The 15,604-nt window shown below is 38.9% G+C and overlaps 1 protein-coding gene across 1 annotated transcript in view; it reads right to left on the bottom strand.

Moving 5' to 3' along the window:
- The window catches only part of LOC140230512 (CAAX prenyl protease 2-like), a 51,373-nt gene that overhangs the window by 22,583 nt on the left and 13,186 nt on the right, over positions 1–15,604 (bottom strand). Inside the window, exon 2 of the mRNA XM_072310660.1 lies at positions 87–192. Within this exon, the coding sequence (XP_072166761.1) occupies positions 87–192 (106 nt within the window). The remainder of the gene's footprint in view (positions 1–86; positions 193–15,604) is intronic.

The following is a 15,604-nucleotide window of genomic DNA, read 5'->3' as shown; positions in this document are numbered from 1 at the left end:
CCCTGCTAAATACCAAGTCTGTCCGAACCCCCCCCCCCCCATTTTCTCCATCTGATGTGAAACCCTTATCACAAGAAAATGGATACCTGTATACTGGTTGCCTCGTTGCTGATGAGGAGGAGAAAGAGTGGAGCTGCTGCACACACGACAAACACGCTCAGCGTTCTCTGCTTGATCGTCTTTGGGTGGTCCCTGTGGAAAAAAGAAAACAGAGAAACCAACACATGAATCAATTAATGGTATATAAAATGTGCAGATAGTATGCCTATACATGTAGATAGTTGAAGAGAATGGATAATGCTTCTAGAATTCAATTGGGGAGTGGGGAGGGGAAGGGCTGGTGGTGGTGGGGTTGGAGGAAGTTACATGCACTTACGGAGGGGATGTTGTGGACTTGATTATTATCATTTATCTATTTTCAAAGGAATATTTTTCATTTCCTTCAATCAGTATCACATAAATAACTAGAAATGTCGCTATGGCGACTGATGCCTCCGCCATAATGCATGATTCTCCCAATAGGCGTATAGTACAATGTCTTCACAATGTGTGATCCATGACAGTTTCACATAACTGAAATGTCTTGAACTGGGTTTGCTATAATTTTCTAAGAGTGCAGGTACACATATTTGGGGAATTTTGGGAAAGTTTATGCAACGAGTAATTTCCAAGGTACGAAGAAAGAGTGTGATGACGGTACAAAATAGATTTTTTTTTTTTTTTTTGGGGGGGGGGGGGCATTGAAACCTGGCCTTTGACCCTTAACCTTTGACCTTCTGGCTGGAAATTTCGCGGAGAATCTCCATTAGGTAATGCATGTATTAAGTTTTGAAACTAATAATGCAAGCATTGCATATACTAATATATGAGGGAAATAGTAAAATTTTGAGGAGTTGACCTTGACCTTTGACCCCTGACTATTGACCCATGACCCCTAAATTCCCTAGATAATCCCTGCCAGACAGTACATGCATATGTACCAAGTTCCATGAAGATACATTGAAGCATTTGAGAGAAAAGTAATATTGTAACATTTTCACCTAACTTTTGACCTATTGACCTTTGACCTCATGACATGAAACTCTCTCTGGAGAATCTTTACGCAGTAGTACATGTCCACACCAAGTTTCAAGAAAATACCTTCGGGCATTGCATAGATATGGGGGAAATTGCAACATTTGTAGCAATTGACCTTGACCTTTTGACCTTTGACCTCTTGCCAATGTCACTAAAATCTACTCAACTAATTGTCCCATCATACATCATCCTTGGACCAAGTTTGGTGAAAGCTGCTTCGTCCAGTTTTGAGTTATCACGTAAACAGATAAATTTTAGGATTTGACCTTGATCTTTGACCTTTGACCTCTGTCCGATTTCACTGAAAAACTAATCAAGTAATTGTCCCATCATACATCATCCTCCAACAAAGTTTGGTGAAATTTGCTCCATCCAGTCTTGAGTTATCGCGTAAATGGATAGAATTTCATGATTTGACCTTGACCTTTGACCTTTGACCTTCAGCCGATTTCACCCAAAATCTAATCAAATAATTGCCCCATCATACTTCATACTTGGACCAAGTTTGGTAAAATTCCAGTAAATATTACTCAAGTTATCGCGTAAACGAAAGCGGACGGACGTACGTACGGACGTACGGACGTACGTACGGACGGACGGACGGACAACCCGAAAACATAATGCCTCCGGCACCACTTCGTGGCGGAGGCATAAAAATATAGGGCCCCAATATTCACAACTATGCAGAATGTTGGTGGAAAAAGTAAACGCACACATACACATCAAAGGGTCACTTCGGTTAATTGAAATCATACATCAGCCTTGTATATGCCTGAGAGTACAATTATATGCAACAAAGTCGCATCATGTATTGTACTCTCTTCTTTTACTCAACTCTTACTTATTTCCATGTGTTTGTGTGCATGTGTGTACATGTTTGTTGTGTAGTGGGAGAAGGGGGGGGGGTGGGGGGGGGGGAGTTGGGGTGGTGATGGAAGATGCAAAGGGGAAGATGGATCAGAATCCAGAAAGAAAGTACAATGAGGGCAAGAAATGCGTTTAATAGAATATGAGATGGCATGAAAGAAGAGCCCGAGGGGGGCAAGAGAAATTGGAAACACCACATCCATCACTCTATGGAGGGAAACGGATATCCAGGCCCCTTCCCATCCTCCTCCTCCTCCTCCTCCTCCTAGATTAGCTGCTGTAGATGGATGCAATTCAGCATTCCACGGTCCAGGGAGTGCATTGCATTTTCTTTGTTTTTTTTTAAATGGTGTGAAACAGGCACATATGCAGTTTACCACACCACTGCCTTCCAAACCCATCAGCTGTTTCAATTCAAATATTTGTACGCTACGGCACACTGCTTCACTTGTTTGAAACATGCCACTGTGATGGGGGATCATGGTAAACATAAGACACATAAACAAAAAGCTGGTTACATCTTTATTTTTGTATGCCTCACAGAAAATCCTGCATGCCAGTTTCGATCAAACTAATGATGCAATACACCAGAGACAGAAATGATGTTGATAATTACAGTACAAATAATAATAACCATAGTAACAATAATGATATTTTGGTACTTCCTCCCATAATAATATTGTTAGAAATAACAATGAATATTTGTAAAGTGCAATAGCCACCTTTGTTTCTTAAAGTACAAATTATGAATGCTGCAGTTTTTCAGATAGGGTACCATATTGCCATGCACACTTACTGTAGGCACAATACATTCTTGGTTCTGTGGGTAGGTCTGGCCACGCGCATTACACAAATAGCATGGCACTAAAAAACATGGACCACTTCATGGTGCAGAATTTTTTCACAAATTTTGCCCTCTATCACACTCGTGCAACAAGCATATGAACATTCAAATACATCTGGAGATACTGAAATAACCTCTTCCTTACAGTTTGAAACAAGGAAAGTCACTGAATATTAGCAAAGTGTAAAAACTGTAATAATTTGGCATATTTTTTCCCCTTAGTTACTCTTTATACTGAAGATATTAGCTAAACCATCATGCATTTTGTGGATTTTGATCTTCTTTTTTCTTTTTCATGCAAATAATGCCACCTTGGCAAAACTGCAAAATGAGCCAAGTACACAAGTGTGGCAGCAAACTGAGTTCACCACAACAAAAAATGCCAACTTTACATGAAAAAGATGGAGTACTATTTTGGAATAATTGCTCAACTTTCATCTGCTACATGGGCAGTAACAACTGTTTGCAATATACCATTGTGTATTGACTCTCTCTCTAGCCAAGAAGGCATGATTTATATCTAAAGGCTATTATTATCATTACCTCCGCAAAGCGGGAGGTTACGTTTTCATTGGCTTTGGTTTGTTAGTCTATTTGCATAATAACTAAAAAAAAATTGTGAACACACTTGAATGATATTTGCAGGAAAAGCTGATAATAACACAAGAAACAGATGATTAACTTTTGGTAGTGATCCAGTATTATTATTTTTTTTTTTTTTTTTTTTTTTGGGGGGGGGGGGGGAGGATTTATTTTCTTTTCTGCAGACTGAGGGTCAATGAACTTGGGAGTTCAAGCTGTGCATGTTCGAGGTTTGCATACGCACGCTACAGCCTACAGTGCGTGCTCTGTTCAGAAGAGGCGCCGTGCAGCTGGAAGCTGATGATGTAACAAAAGGCTTCTATATTGGGAAATTGGGCGATTTCAGCTTGCATTTATGGGTGGAAATGAGCTGCTTGGAGGGCTTCTTCGCTCTCCGAGTGCTTTTCTAGTTATCATCAGTATTATTACCATTCTTATACTGCGCATAATATATTTGCCAAGGTCTCTAAGCACTTTAGAGGAAAATAAAAACATAATAATAAAAAAAAGACTATCCCAGTGTTATCTTTTGATATCAAATATAGCAGCTTTCTTCTTTGGAGTCTTCCAATATCTGCACAGTATCTCAAGACAGCATGTGAGACCATGCAGTCCCGACAGGCTCGGCAGAGGAAAAATGAAGCATGCACTTTTGGGACTTCCTTTCTTTATTTACCTGGTCTATGACAGGCATCCCCTCCAGTCAGATAGATTGAGATGAAAAACACCATATCTACTTCATGAGGAGTCTTATCTATCGTTGAGACCACTGAGACATTAAGTCTCCCTGTAACGAATACCTGACAAATGGATACAGTGAGATAATGTCCGTTGGATATACCCCCATGTATCAGATGTTTATAGCAAATTGGGTCTAGTTTACAGAAGCAATGGAGGGGGAGATAAGTGGGGGAGGGACAGGGAGGAGGAGGGTTGTGACATTTTGTTTAAATGTCAGCGAAACTTTCCAGAGAATGATTTTTTTATGTAATAAAATCATGATTGTTAGAGAAGTTGTGATAATGTATAACCAACACATTTTGTGATAACCCAGTTCTTGTCATTGTGCATAAATCACAGTACACTGTATATATCAAAATTTACTTGTGCATGATGGGTAAACTCCTGTTTTACTATTGTCTGCTACTTTGCAGGCATTATAATCTGATCTCAGACATGTCCATGTAACAGACAATTTATATAATGTAAAAAAAAAGAGAGATTATAACATTTCTAATACAGAAAGTATGTAATAGTTGATAGACTGGGTTATAGCAATTAAGCACAACTTATTAGACAATATGTAGGTATACATAATTATATACAAATTACAATGGATATTTTTTTATAATGACCAGGGCCAAGTTTTGTGGCCTTACACAGATAATTGTCATCACACGCCACAATAATTGCAGCCACTAGAGTATCAAGAAAACACTCAGCTATCTGCTTACTGCTTTCATGTTGCCATGGTGAATGCAATTACAGTAAGCTGCAATTGTCGAGAAAGTTATGTTGTTGTTTTTTGTTGTTGCTGGATCGGTATAAAATGAAGACCTGAAGAGTAAAGTGATTCTACATTACACACCACTTCGCACTACTCTCACAGAAATGGGGTATATCAATTGCATAATTAGATAAATATGTCACACCGACTCGGCCGCTGCTTATTGACCGGGGAATTATGGGGGCACTGCCTTCAAACATTGTACCCAATGTGAATATAATTTGGAGGACTAGAATTCAGTAGGTTTGAAATTGAAGGCGCAGTTGTCCAGACAACATAGTCACTATGGTGAGCCAATCAGTTTGCACACTCAATCAAACTGACAAAACATATAGACACACAAATACACACACACACACGCACACACACACACACACATAACACTGCTCATAATGCCTTTGTATCTACATTAAGCAATACAGGCAGTGCTGCATTGTGTACCATGCTACTAGCCTTATTCAAAGACAATCACACTTTTATTTTAGAACTGGCAATCATTAAGTTGTTGTTTGTTTGTTGGCATTTACTCCGCTTCTCAAGTCAAAACAAAATAGCATTACATTGTTGAAAAGAATTGAACTATAACTAAATCAAATAGAAGCAAAAGGAAAGTAAAATTGCATGTGATGCTAGAAGCATAATCATTACGAAACATCCATGGTTGTACATTATGTCCAAAAAAAAAAAATTACAATCAAATTTTCACATTGATAACACCCAATATGATTAAACTGTCTTAAAAGAGTCTTAAAGGGAAGATAAACCCCCAAAACAATGTGGATTGAGTGAAAGCAGCAACATTAGTAGAACACATCAGTGAAAGTTTGAAGAAAATCGGACAATCGATGCAAAAGTTATGAATTTTTTAAGTTTTGATGTTGGAACCGCTGGATGAGGAGACTACTAGAGGTTATGACGTATGAGTGGACTACAATATCAAGAAAATATAAAGAAAATACTACAAAAATCCATTTTTCATGAAAATTACAAATTCCATCAACTTGATATTGACATATGTTAAGGGTAGCAATTATTCCCCCTGCTTTCTGAAAGCGGTTGGTCCACTGCTCTTTCATAATTCTAGAAAAGTGAATTTTTGTTGAATATCCTTTATATTTTCTTTGTATTGTTGTCCACTCATACGTCATATCCTCTAGTAGTCTCCTCATCCAGCGGTTCCAACACCAAAACTTTAAAAATTCATAACTTTTGCATCGATTGTCCGATTTTTCTCAAGCTTTCACTGATGTGTTCTACTAATGTTGCTGCTTTCACTCAATCCACATTGCTCTTTGGGTTTACCTTCCCTTTAAGATAAAACATCTTAGCTCTATTTTGCAGAAAACCCCATTCAATTTGGTTAAGCGGTCACAGAAAAATGTGAATGTTGGAAAGCATGGCATGAGTCTGATTCTTCAAAGTTTTATAGCACTTCGATGCTTTTGTGTGTGAATACAATAGACAGAACTTGGAGGGAAGATATTCTTAACATCCTCTACAAAATTCCTCATTTCTCTTTGACCACTGAAGCAAATCGAATGGGGTTTTCTGTAAGATGTGGGCAATGAGTTATAGTTTCATACCTGAATTTGTATTTGGATTGATTCACTATTTTTAAAGAAATCATTGCGGAGGGTCCTGTTGTAATTTTTTTTTTTTTTTTGACATACAGTATAAATCTTGAAAGGCAGCAAATTGGATTCAACTTTAGGAAGCAGGAGACCGTCAGCAAAAGCAAGGCTTGACTTGGGCGACGGCCTCATGGGGAATTTAGCTCAGGTTTACCTCTCACAAAAAGTAGCTTTGCCTCTCATAAAAGGTACTTTTGAAATAGTACGCAGCGGGAGAAAGATGCAGAAGGGCTGAAGCCGAGCACGTCAGGCGAGGGACTTCTGAGATCTGCGACTGAGATTATTATTCATAAGCCTGAAGGAAACTTAACCAGCACACTACTCCTACCGAACAATTCATTCACTGAATAATTCAGTTGTTACTTAAAACTATCAGAATTGCTAGATTCCCTTATCAACCCTCACTGCGAAATGTACTATAGTCACAAGTTTCACTGAACAGCGTTCTGTTGAGTGACTGTGACTTTTGCTACCAGACCCTGGTAACAAAATTCAGTCAATTCAAAGGCGTATTAAGAATAAGGACACAAAAATGGGTCTTCAAATACCCTCTTGTTTGCGCTTGCCTGTCACTCGTAGCTTGACTTTGTCTGTCACGACAACACTTTGCTTGCAAACACACAGTAAAGCCAGAAACATTTGCGGCATGAAATTTCGCAAATTGAAACTGGCATTCAACGCATTGTATACAGAAAAAAAAAAATTCGCAAGCATTTTAATTTCGTGTAATTTTATAATCTCCTTGCGAAATTTAAGAAAGTTTCATGCAAGTGAAAATTTCTGGTTTTACAGTATCTTACGATTACTACAGCAAGGGGAGTCTGTGACAAAGGCTAAGCTTACACCAGCAAGCAAACTGCAGCAAACACATTTTCTGTGCTCGGTGGACACCAGACAATGATTCTGGCCATCAGAACCAGACACGCTCAGCAAATCATATTTGACGGGGCAAACAGAACTACTGGTCATAGCACTGCAAATATTCAGAGGCTATTGATGGAGTAATAATGTAGCGGACATATCCCTTCAGAACAATACATCCCTCCTACTATTCCATCTCAGCAAAGATCAGTGTATCTGCCTCACAGAATGATTTACCTGAGTTTTACATATATTTATTCTACTATAGACTTCAAATAAAACTCATTGCATGTGTGTGTGTGGGGGGGGGTTTCTGGTTTGTTGTGGGTTTTTTTTTTTGTTTATCTTTTTAAGGTTTTTTTTTTGCTTTCATTTTTGTTTAAAAACTCCTGAAATTTTACCAGCAGACTCTTTCAAGACTGAATGTGGGCATTTTCTGTGATGAAAAAAAAAGGGGGGGGGGGGGGCACTGTGTACATTGCAGTAGCAAAGTGATGCAAGCAACATTCATGCAGAATGAAACATCACTACAGGACCAGGAGGGTAATCAACACCATACAACACTTACGGCTGCCACCACTGCCATGGGTCTCAACTCACGAATGAAGAATGATGGCTAACCAATGTTTGCTCTATTCTTCAAAGTTCATCACAACATCTTGTCAAAAAACACATCTGTACTTTCAAAAATGTGACCTTGTACTTGTGGATTTGCAGCCATGAGTACAGAGTTTCCAAGAGACATGGCTGCACGGAAGAACATGAACATAAGAGCACCTCCTTCCTCTCCTTATTCCTCTCATTTAATGGGCAAGTTGATCAAAATAAAAGACGGAGAAATCTGAACTGGATGTGTCCGCCAGTCGCAGTCAACCCTGGAGATTTATCCAAGACCCGCTTGTGAGGGCACTGCCTATTTTTATTACCTGTCTTTCGCTCTCGAAATATGAATCCGTTCCCATTAGGACGCAAAACTGAAGGAAACTGCATTATCCTAAAGCCAACTAGTTATTACTGCTGCTGCTGCTGAGTGATGCTATGATAATATTTAATGGCGCCAGATTGATATGGACCAGCATAACAATACATCTTCAGAGAAACTAAAGGGCAAAAACAGCTATCAATTTATCATACATTCTAGACCAAAGGTGACCCGAGACAATGGTTTCAGGCAAAAGTCGCAAGAGCAAATTCCCTCGTAGGCGGGGTACAAAGATTTTGACCATTATTTTTGTCGATTTTGGCTTTTTGCGGAAATAAAATCTTTGATAAGTTTTTGACATCTACATTAGTAAACGTCATGGCATAAGACTAAGTTTTTCATATCAAAAATGGAATTTTAATCACCCTATATTGGATTGCACTCATCAGTTTCGATCTTCTTTCGAACGCCACGCCAATACGCCCAGAACTGCTACAGCGCGGCGTCTCATGTGCGATTGGCTAAAAAAAGGCACCATTTTGATTACTCACAATTTTAAACATTGCCTTGTTTGTTTTTTATTCTTTTTGTCTTTGGGGTGTTTTCTTTTTTCCCCCTCAGTGAGCTCAAGTCTTTTGTGCACAAGATGGGAACCAGACTTTGGGTTGTTGTTTGTTTTTCTCAGTTGATTCATAAGTAGCTTTTGAGATTACTGCCAGATATTCTGAATCATATTTCACATACTAAGAATCTTGTTTTAGGATTGGTCAAGAGCTGATCACGTGATAAAGCGTAGTTTTGCCCATCACATAACCTGAGAAGAAAAGCTTGTTACACTCTATGTTGATAATGATAGTCCCTTTTGTTTTGCTGATTTCTTCAGTCCACACAGTCCTAATGCGAGATAAGTACGCGCGAAATAACAGTGCATTGCACTGTGGACTATCACTTAACTAGGTAAAAAATGATAGTCCACAGTGCAACGCACTTTTATTTCCGTGCCGTGGTGCGCGGAGCAAACTCGTTGTTTTGTCATCTACGCGCATGCGCCTAAAGTAAACTACGTAGCATAAGCCCTAAGGATACCTAAAGACAGCTAAAACAGTTTCAGATGTGGAATGAAATGGGAATATCTAGGACCTTAGATGTGGAATACAAAGCAAATAATAAACTTTTAGTTTCAGGCAATGAGACAAACTATCACTTCCTCAGCGATCTGAATGTGTACGCTGTCTTTCCTCAACTGCGCTTCGGAAAGATAGCTACATCCAGATCGCCTCGGAAGTGATAGTTTGTCCCATCACCTTCACCAACGTTATTTGCTTACTATCACAACCTAACACTTGCTTACTATCACAACCTAACACTGCCATTGATATGACACAATATGAATGAGTGTTGAATTCTCTACAGAGATGTATGACAGTAAAGGCATTTATTCAGGTACATAAAATAGATTTTCACATCTCGACACAAAAACCTAAAACTCCTGCACGTGAGTGTTGTCTAGTGTGTCGCGCCTAACTCTGAAGGGGATGGCATGTTTGATAATGCACACAGCTAAACTGGGATGAAACCTAAGCAGTCTATTGGATTCAAACATAGCACTTTATTTGTTTCAAAAGCAGAACTCACTACAGAGATAATAATGCAGAATTCAATATGTATGACTACATAGATACTGACATGCAAATGGTCGAAATGCTGTCACATTACCATCATAACAAGGATGAGAAATGTTATATTTCGCAAACATGTCGTAAACTGCGTACAACCATGGAATGTATCAACAACCACATTACACAAAGCGGGTTATATTAAGAGGGATGTCTTAATTAAAAGTCAACTGCTGCATAGGCGCTTTGCACACACAAATGCAAGTGCGACAGTGCAGCGCAAGCAGAATGAGCATCTTATGTGTCCACATCACGTCCACCTGACAACAACAAAATGCTAATTTGGAAAAGCCTAGCATTTGGTTATTATCATAATAGAAAAGGTTTGTTGATGCTTTCAATGCAAAACAATGAAATGGATGCTTCTAGTCACCTATGTGTAACCTACCCAGGTTCATTCTTTGTTTGAAAATGAATCCTATAAGTTGTTATGTCGGCAAGGTTATGCATTATGTCGCCTTGACGAGGGAACTGCCTTTAGAAGCAACTGAGAAAAAAGGAAGGTCATTTGTCAAAATGTGCACACGAGCTAATGACAAACTGGCTTATTTGCGTCTGCAAAAGTACATATACAGTATCACTGGCTGAGAACCAGAAGGGCTTTATTGCAATTTTTTTTTTTTTTTTTTTGGGGGGGGGGGGCATTGAGTTATTGGTATCATGTTTGAGAGCTTGATCTCCTCTACATTATGATGTCAATTCTAAATTATTTTCATTTTCAGTAAAATGTTAAAAGTCAAAACCACAGGGGCTCAATTTACCCTATATTTGGAGCAATGCTTATTAATCTACCCACTTTTGATTTAATAAACTTTTTATTTCATCAAAATTCATTGTTTTGTTTTGGTTTTTCTGCTCATATCTTAAGACCACAGTGGCACCCTTCTAGTTCTTAGCTGACCAATATATGTAACTCTGTCTAAATGATTCGGCACGCCGTACACCGGGGTACCGTTGTAACCCGGGGTACCGCGTTGTACAGCGCCATCTCATGCCCATTATTTTATAATGCGTATCCGAATTCAGATACGCCGATTCCGAATTCGGATACGGCAAAGTCGTAGCAATGAACTAGCACCATAGGTGTTTTTCGAAGTACACTTGCATGCATTAATTGTTGCATAATCACAAATAAGAAAACATTTTTGTGCATAATAATACTAAAAAATATTTTGACACATTTTTTGGTAAGCCAGGGTACAGCGCTGAAAAAAAAAATAATTAATTCAACAAAATGGCGAATTTTCATTTGGTACCCCAGGGTACCAAATATTGCATCAAATGACTGCTGGAGTCTGCTCTCAGCGGACACTAATCACATGCCATCAGTTATGAAGCAAAAGTCCATTATTCTTTTTTTTTTTTTCAGTCATATTTTTTTCAAAGCAGTAACCTCCTTTTCATTCCTGGTAGATTGTGACATGCCAATCATCACAGCTAAAAAAAAAAAAAAAAGTAAAAAATTGTGACCAGCATTCAGACGAGGACAGAGACACCAACGCACTTTCCCCCATCATCCAACGGTTCTCCCCCGTAACCATGGTTACTGGAAACCAGACTCACTGAGCAATAACATCAGACAGAGTGCCCCCCAGAAAGAGCAGAGTGCACCACAATGAGAGTCGATATCAGGCCACTGTCCGATCCTGAATTTTTGTCTTCTCGACCTCCTTGCCCTCCCTGTCTCGTATTTCTCCATCAAGCTCTCTCACACCTCTACCCATCATCTCCCCTTGCTCTATATACAGGTATCTCTCTTCTTTTCTTCCTCCATTCCCTCCCCCCCCCCCATTATCTTTTCTCTTACTCCCAGAAAGTCATCTAGCCCCTTGCATCCATTTATCTTGTGAGAGAATACTCTGCCATTTTTACTTCTTGTTGACTATTATTAAACTTCACAACTTAAAGATATCATAATTCATGATGGTATAGTATTGGTTGAGGTGAGGATTCAGCTTTTAACATTTACCGAGATATTTAGAAATCACTCATAAAATGTTAAAGAGTATATGATTCTAAGGGGAAATGAAAGTTCACTTGATGAAAATCGGCTCTGAAATAACTGAGATATCTAAAACAATTGGAAACCTGCTGCAGCCCCATCTAAACCAACACGGTACCATCCCTTTTATAGGTGATCTAGATGCTAGATGTACCAAACATATATATTTCTCTGAAGAAAGGAAAGTGAAGGCGGAATGTATACAGCGAGGATGCCAACCTTGAAAACACCATTGCTATAGAATATTCTGAGGGATGAATAGGCATACATTTACTGGGAAAATACCTTTCCTGCAGTGGACACCATGTGTATTATTTAGTAATACAGTAACAGAAAAAAACAGTATTTTTCCATGAAACCTGCAGTATTTTTGGCCCAAAACATGACAAAATACCCCTGCTGCCAAAAAGTAACAGTTGGGAACACTGATGCAGTACTGGCCTTGATCCTTAGGGGGAAAAAAACAACAAAAACAAATATCATTAGCTTTGTTTCAAATATAATATTTCAATACAGTTCAAACCTATGAGCTATGTATCAATAATTCAACATAAAAGACAAAGTTGATATCTAGGAAGTTTTCAGAATTTCCATCAATAAGAGTGTCCATGAAATACATGTATACTATTAACCCGTCTGGAATATCCACTGAATTATTTCTGTTATGATAAAAATATAATGAAATATTCATTCATATAGTGCTTTGGTTTCAAAGTGCTTTGCCAAGATCTTGTTGATTCTATGATACCATGTAAGCAAGTTCAGTGATCTTTCTTTCTTTTTCTTCTTTCTCTTTTGTGAGTTTCCATTTTTTAAAACCTAATTTTAGCAATTTTATTTGTCCTTTAATCAATGAAGCTACAATGTATACAACTTGAAAATGCATCACAAATATATTAAGTACATGTATGCCCTGCATCACACTACCTTGAAACCTTTTAAGTCGCGTGTCTGTATGACAAAAAAGGTGCGATTTATAATATGGAAAGATCACCAACTGCATTAATTTTCCACAGTCTCTATTCTTATGCTTACAACCTATCTTTCCCATTAGTGCATCGCATACAAATTGGCCTATTGACGGAGGGTATTGTTCGCTACTCATCAATACTCTCGCTAATTGACCCCCATCCGCATCATGGCAATGAGTCTGTGTGTGTTTCCATCTTCAACAAAGGACCGATCTATCAACCTCCTCCCCCCCCCCCCCCCCTTTAACTATCCAATCCTATTCCTGTGGGGGGGGGGGGGGGGAGGCAGAAGGCCACCAACCACTTCCACTACCACCACATCCAACCAGGTGAAAACTCATTTCGTTAAATGCAATCTCGCAATTTTCTGGTATGAGATGGAAACTGCCCCCGTGGGGGGGCTGATAAATATCCCACGGCCAATTCATGACGGCCGCTGTCAGCGAGAGCGCGTGTCACCTTAGAGTGAGCTATACATATCGATATACACCAGCAGAAATGCATACGCGTGGCAATTTATAGTCCGGTCAATATTCATGCGATCCTTTATTTGTGCGTCAAATATGTCTGGATACCATCAAGGCATACAACGCAAGTGGATGGAACTATCAATAGCTGTGGCAAAAACACTCAATGGGCTCGTTTGAATAGCATCACTTCACCCAGAACAGTTGCCATGGCGATTAAGCCTCTGACCGTACTTTGATGTCACTGCAGTGAACTGTTCCATTAAATTCCACTTATGCAGTGTATATACGATTTTTCTGCTGGATAAACAGTATTACAACTGCCAAAGTAATTAGATACTGTTAACCATCAAACAAATACAGACATCAAGATTCACAGAGAGATGAAAGGGACAAAAAGACTGCAGACATGTGTTCTAACTGCAATATTTGATCTAAATATTTTTTTCCTCACCCGTATTTGTTGTTGTCTGGCTATTTGCTCATATTTGAATCCCATTATATTTCCTGAACAAAAGGCAATAACATCTGCAAAACTAATTGGTGCTCGAAAATCTACAGAAATGTAATGATAATAAACAAATAAATGTCCAAAATGCATTCATGAGCAAGGCATTCATAACACGACTCAAATTTCACAGTGCCAAGGTCAGAATACACAAATGAATATTTCACATGAGCCGCATTTACACCTACTAACAGTGCAATTTTTAAAATCGTGATATTTTCGTTCCACCATTTACACTTGCGCAAAAACATGCGAAATTTAAGCTTCGCGAAACATTGCGATTTTTTGGTCGGTAGTGCGCATGTGTAATTTACCTCTCTTCAACATGGTAGACGAGTGGAAGTGTGGGCTATTCGTATTCACTGCAGTGCAGTCTACTACTAGTATTTTGCTCACAGCTAGCTAGCTGGTTGGAATGTTGAGCCAGGGCTTTTTATCAGTCCAATGCACACATAAATTTGTGTTACTCGAGAGTGCAAACTTACGGTAAAACTATATAGCTCGCTATATTAGATTTGTACGTAACAGGTGTGTAAAACTTCAGCTTAGTATGGGAAAGTTGATGAAAGTAGCATTCAGGAGGATCATGAAATTTCGCCGATATGACAAAGGTGAGAAGTAGGCTCGTTTTTTAGGACTGGTATTTCATCAGGCAACAGCAAGAACTCACCATTGTTTACCAACACTTGACATAGGCCTGTATTCCACAAAGTCAACGTACACAGTATGGGCACTCCAAAATCAACGCATTTCTGGGAGAACATTATTTTGTTAAGTTGTTATGGGGTGATGATACGTGGTTGGAGAACTTCAGGTCTGTTACTAGTTTTCATATACAATATAGTTTCATCACGAAGGTGAGAGACCACGAGCCGAGGATCGGCCGTTTACCTGTACAGCATGTACCATGTACTGGCCAGCGGCCGACGTACTCTCTACATGTTCCAAAGAGGGATCAGGAGCGTGCGTAAACTCCCGGTGCAATACGACACTGAAAGTCACGTGATGAAAAATCGTGATATTTCTGCAGCTTGGGTTTACACTCGCTAAACTTCCCCTCAAACATCGCAATGTTTCAAAAAAATCGCACTCTGGCTGGCGATTTTTCTAGCGATGTTTTGAGGGCGTTGGGTGTAGTTGCTTAGCAACTTGCACCTAAATGTCGCGATTTTAAAAAAATCACAATTTTTCCAAGCAAGTGTAAATGGGCCTATGGATGTGGTTTTGTAGACCTACTCTAAGTGGGACTTCATAGTGATACTGTTGTCCTGCTTTCCATGTGATAAAATCCATTGTTTTGCTACATATTACATCCCTCTGTGTGAGGCTTAAAAAGGGACCGGTAAGCAATACTTCGTTTGAAAAATCCAAGGTACATGATCTGACATGCAATCAACATCTCTATGATCTTTGGTAAATATGATGCTATAACAAATTAGGGTTAAAAAGCACATCAAAAGTTTCAACAACAACAAAAAATAGAGAAAATATGTGAATGACTAAATCTACGTATTCCAAATTTCCCTTAGAAAGTTGTGTCAGAATATACCATTCAGTCATAGCTTGGTGATATTTGTTCACAGTTTTTTTTTTTGTTTTTTTCAGCAACAGCATAATTCTCAGAACTTTATGGGCTAGAGCATTTTTTTTTTTCCCAATGCAGTTGAACATCATTTGATCATCTAGGGA

The sequence above is a fragment of the Diadema setosum genome, chromosome 1 (assembly GCF_964275005.1).
Source record: "Diadema setosum chromosome 1, eeDiaSeto1, whole genome shotgun sequence".
In the NCBI taxonomy this organism is placed as follows: domain Eukaryota; kingdom Metazoa; phylum Echinodermata; class Echinoidea; order Diadematoida; family Diadematidae; genus Diadema; species Diadema setosum.
The sequence above is the reverse complement of the archived record's forward strand: the minus strand, read 5'-3'. Positions and strand labels throughout refer to the sequence as shown.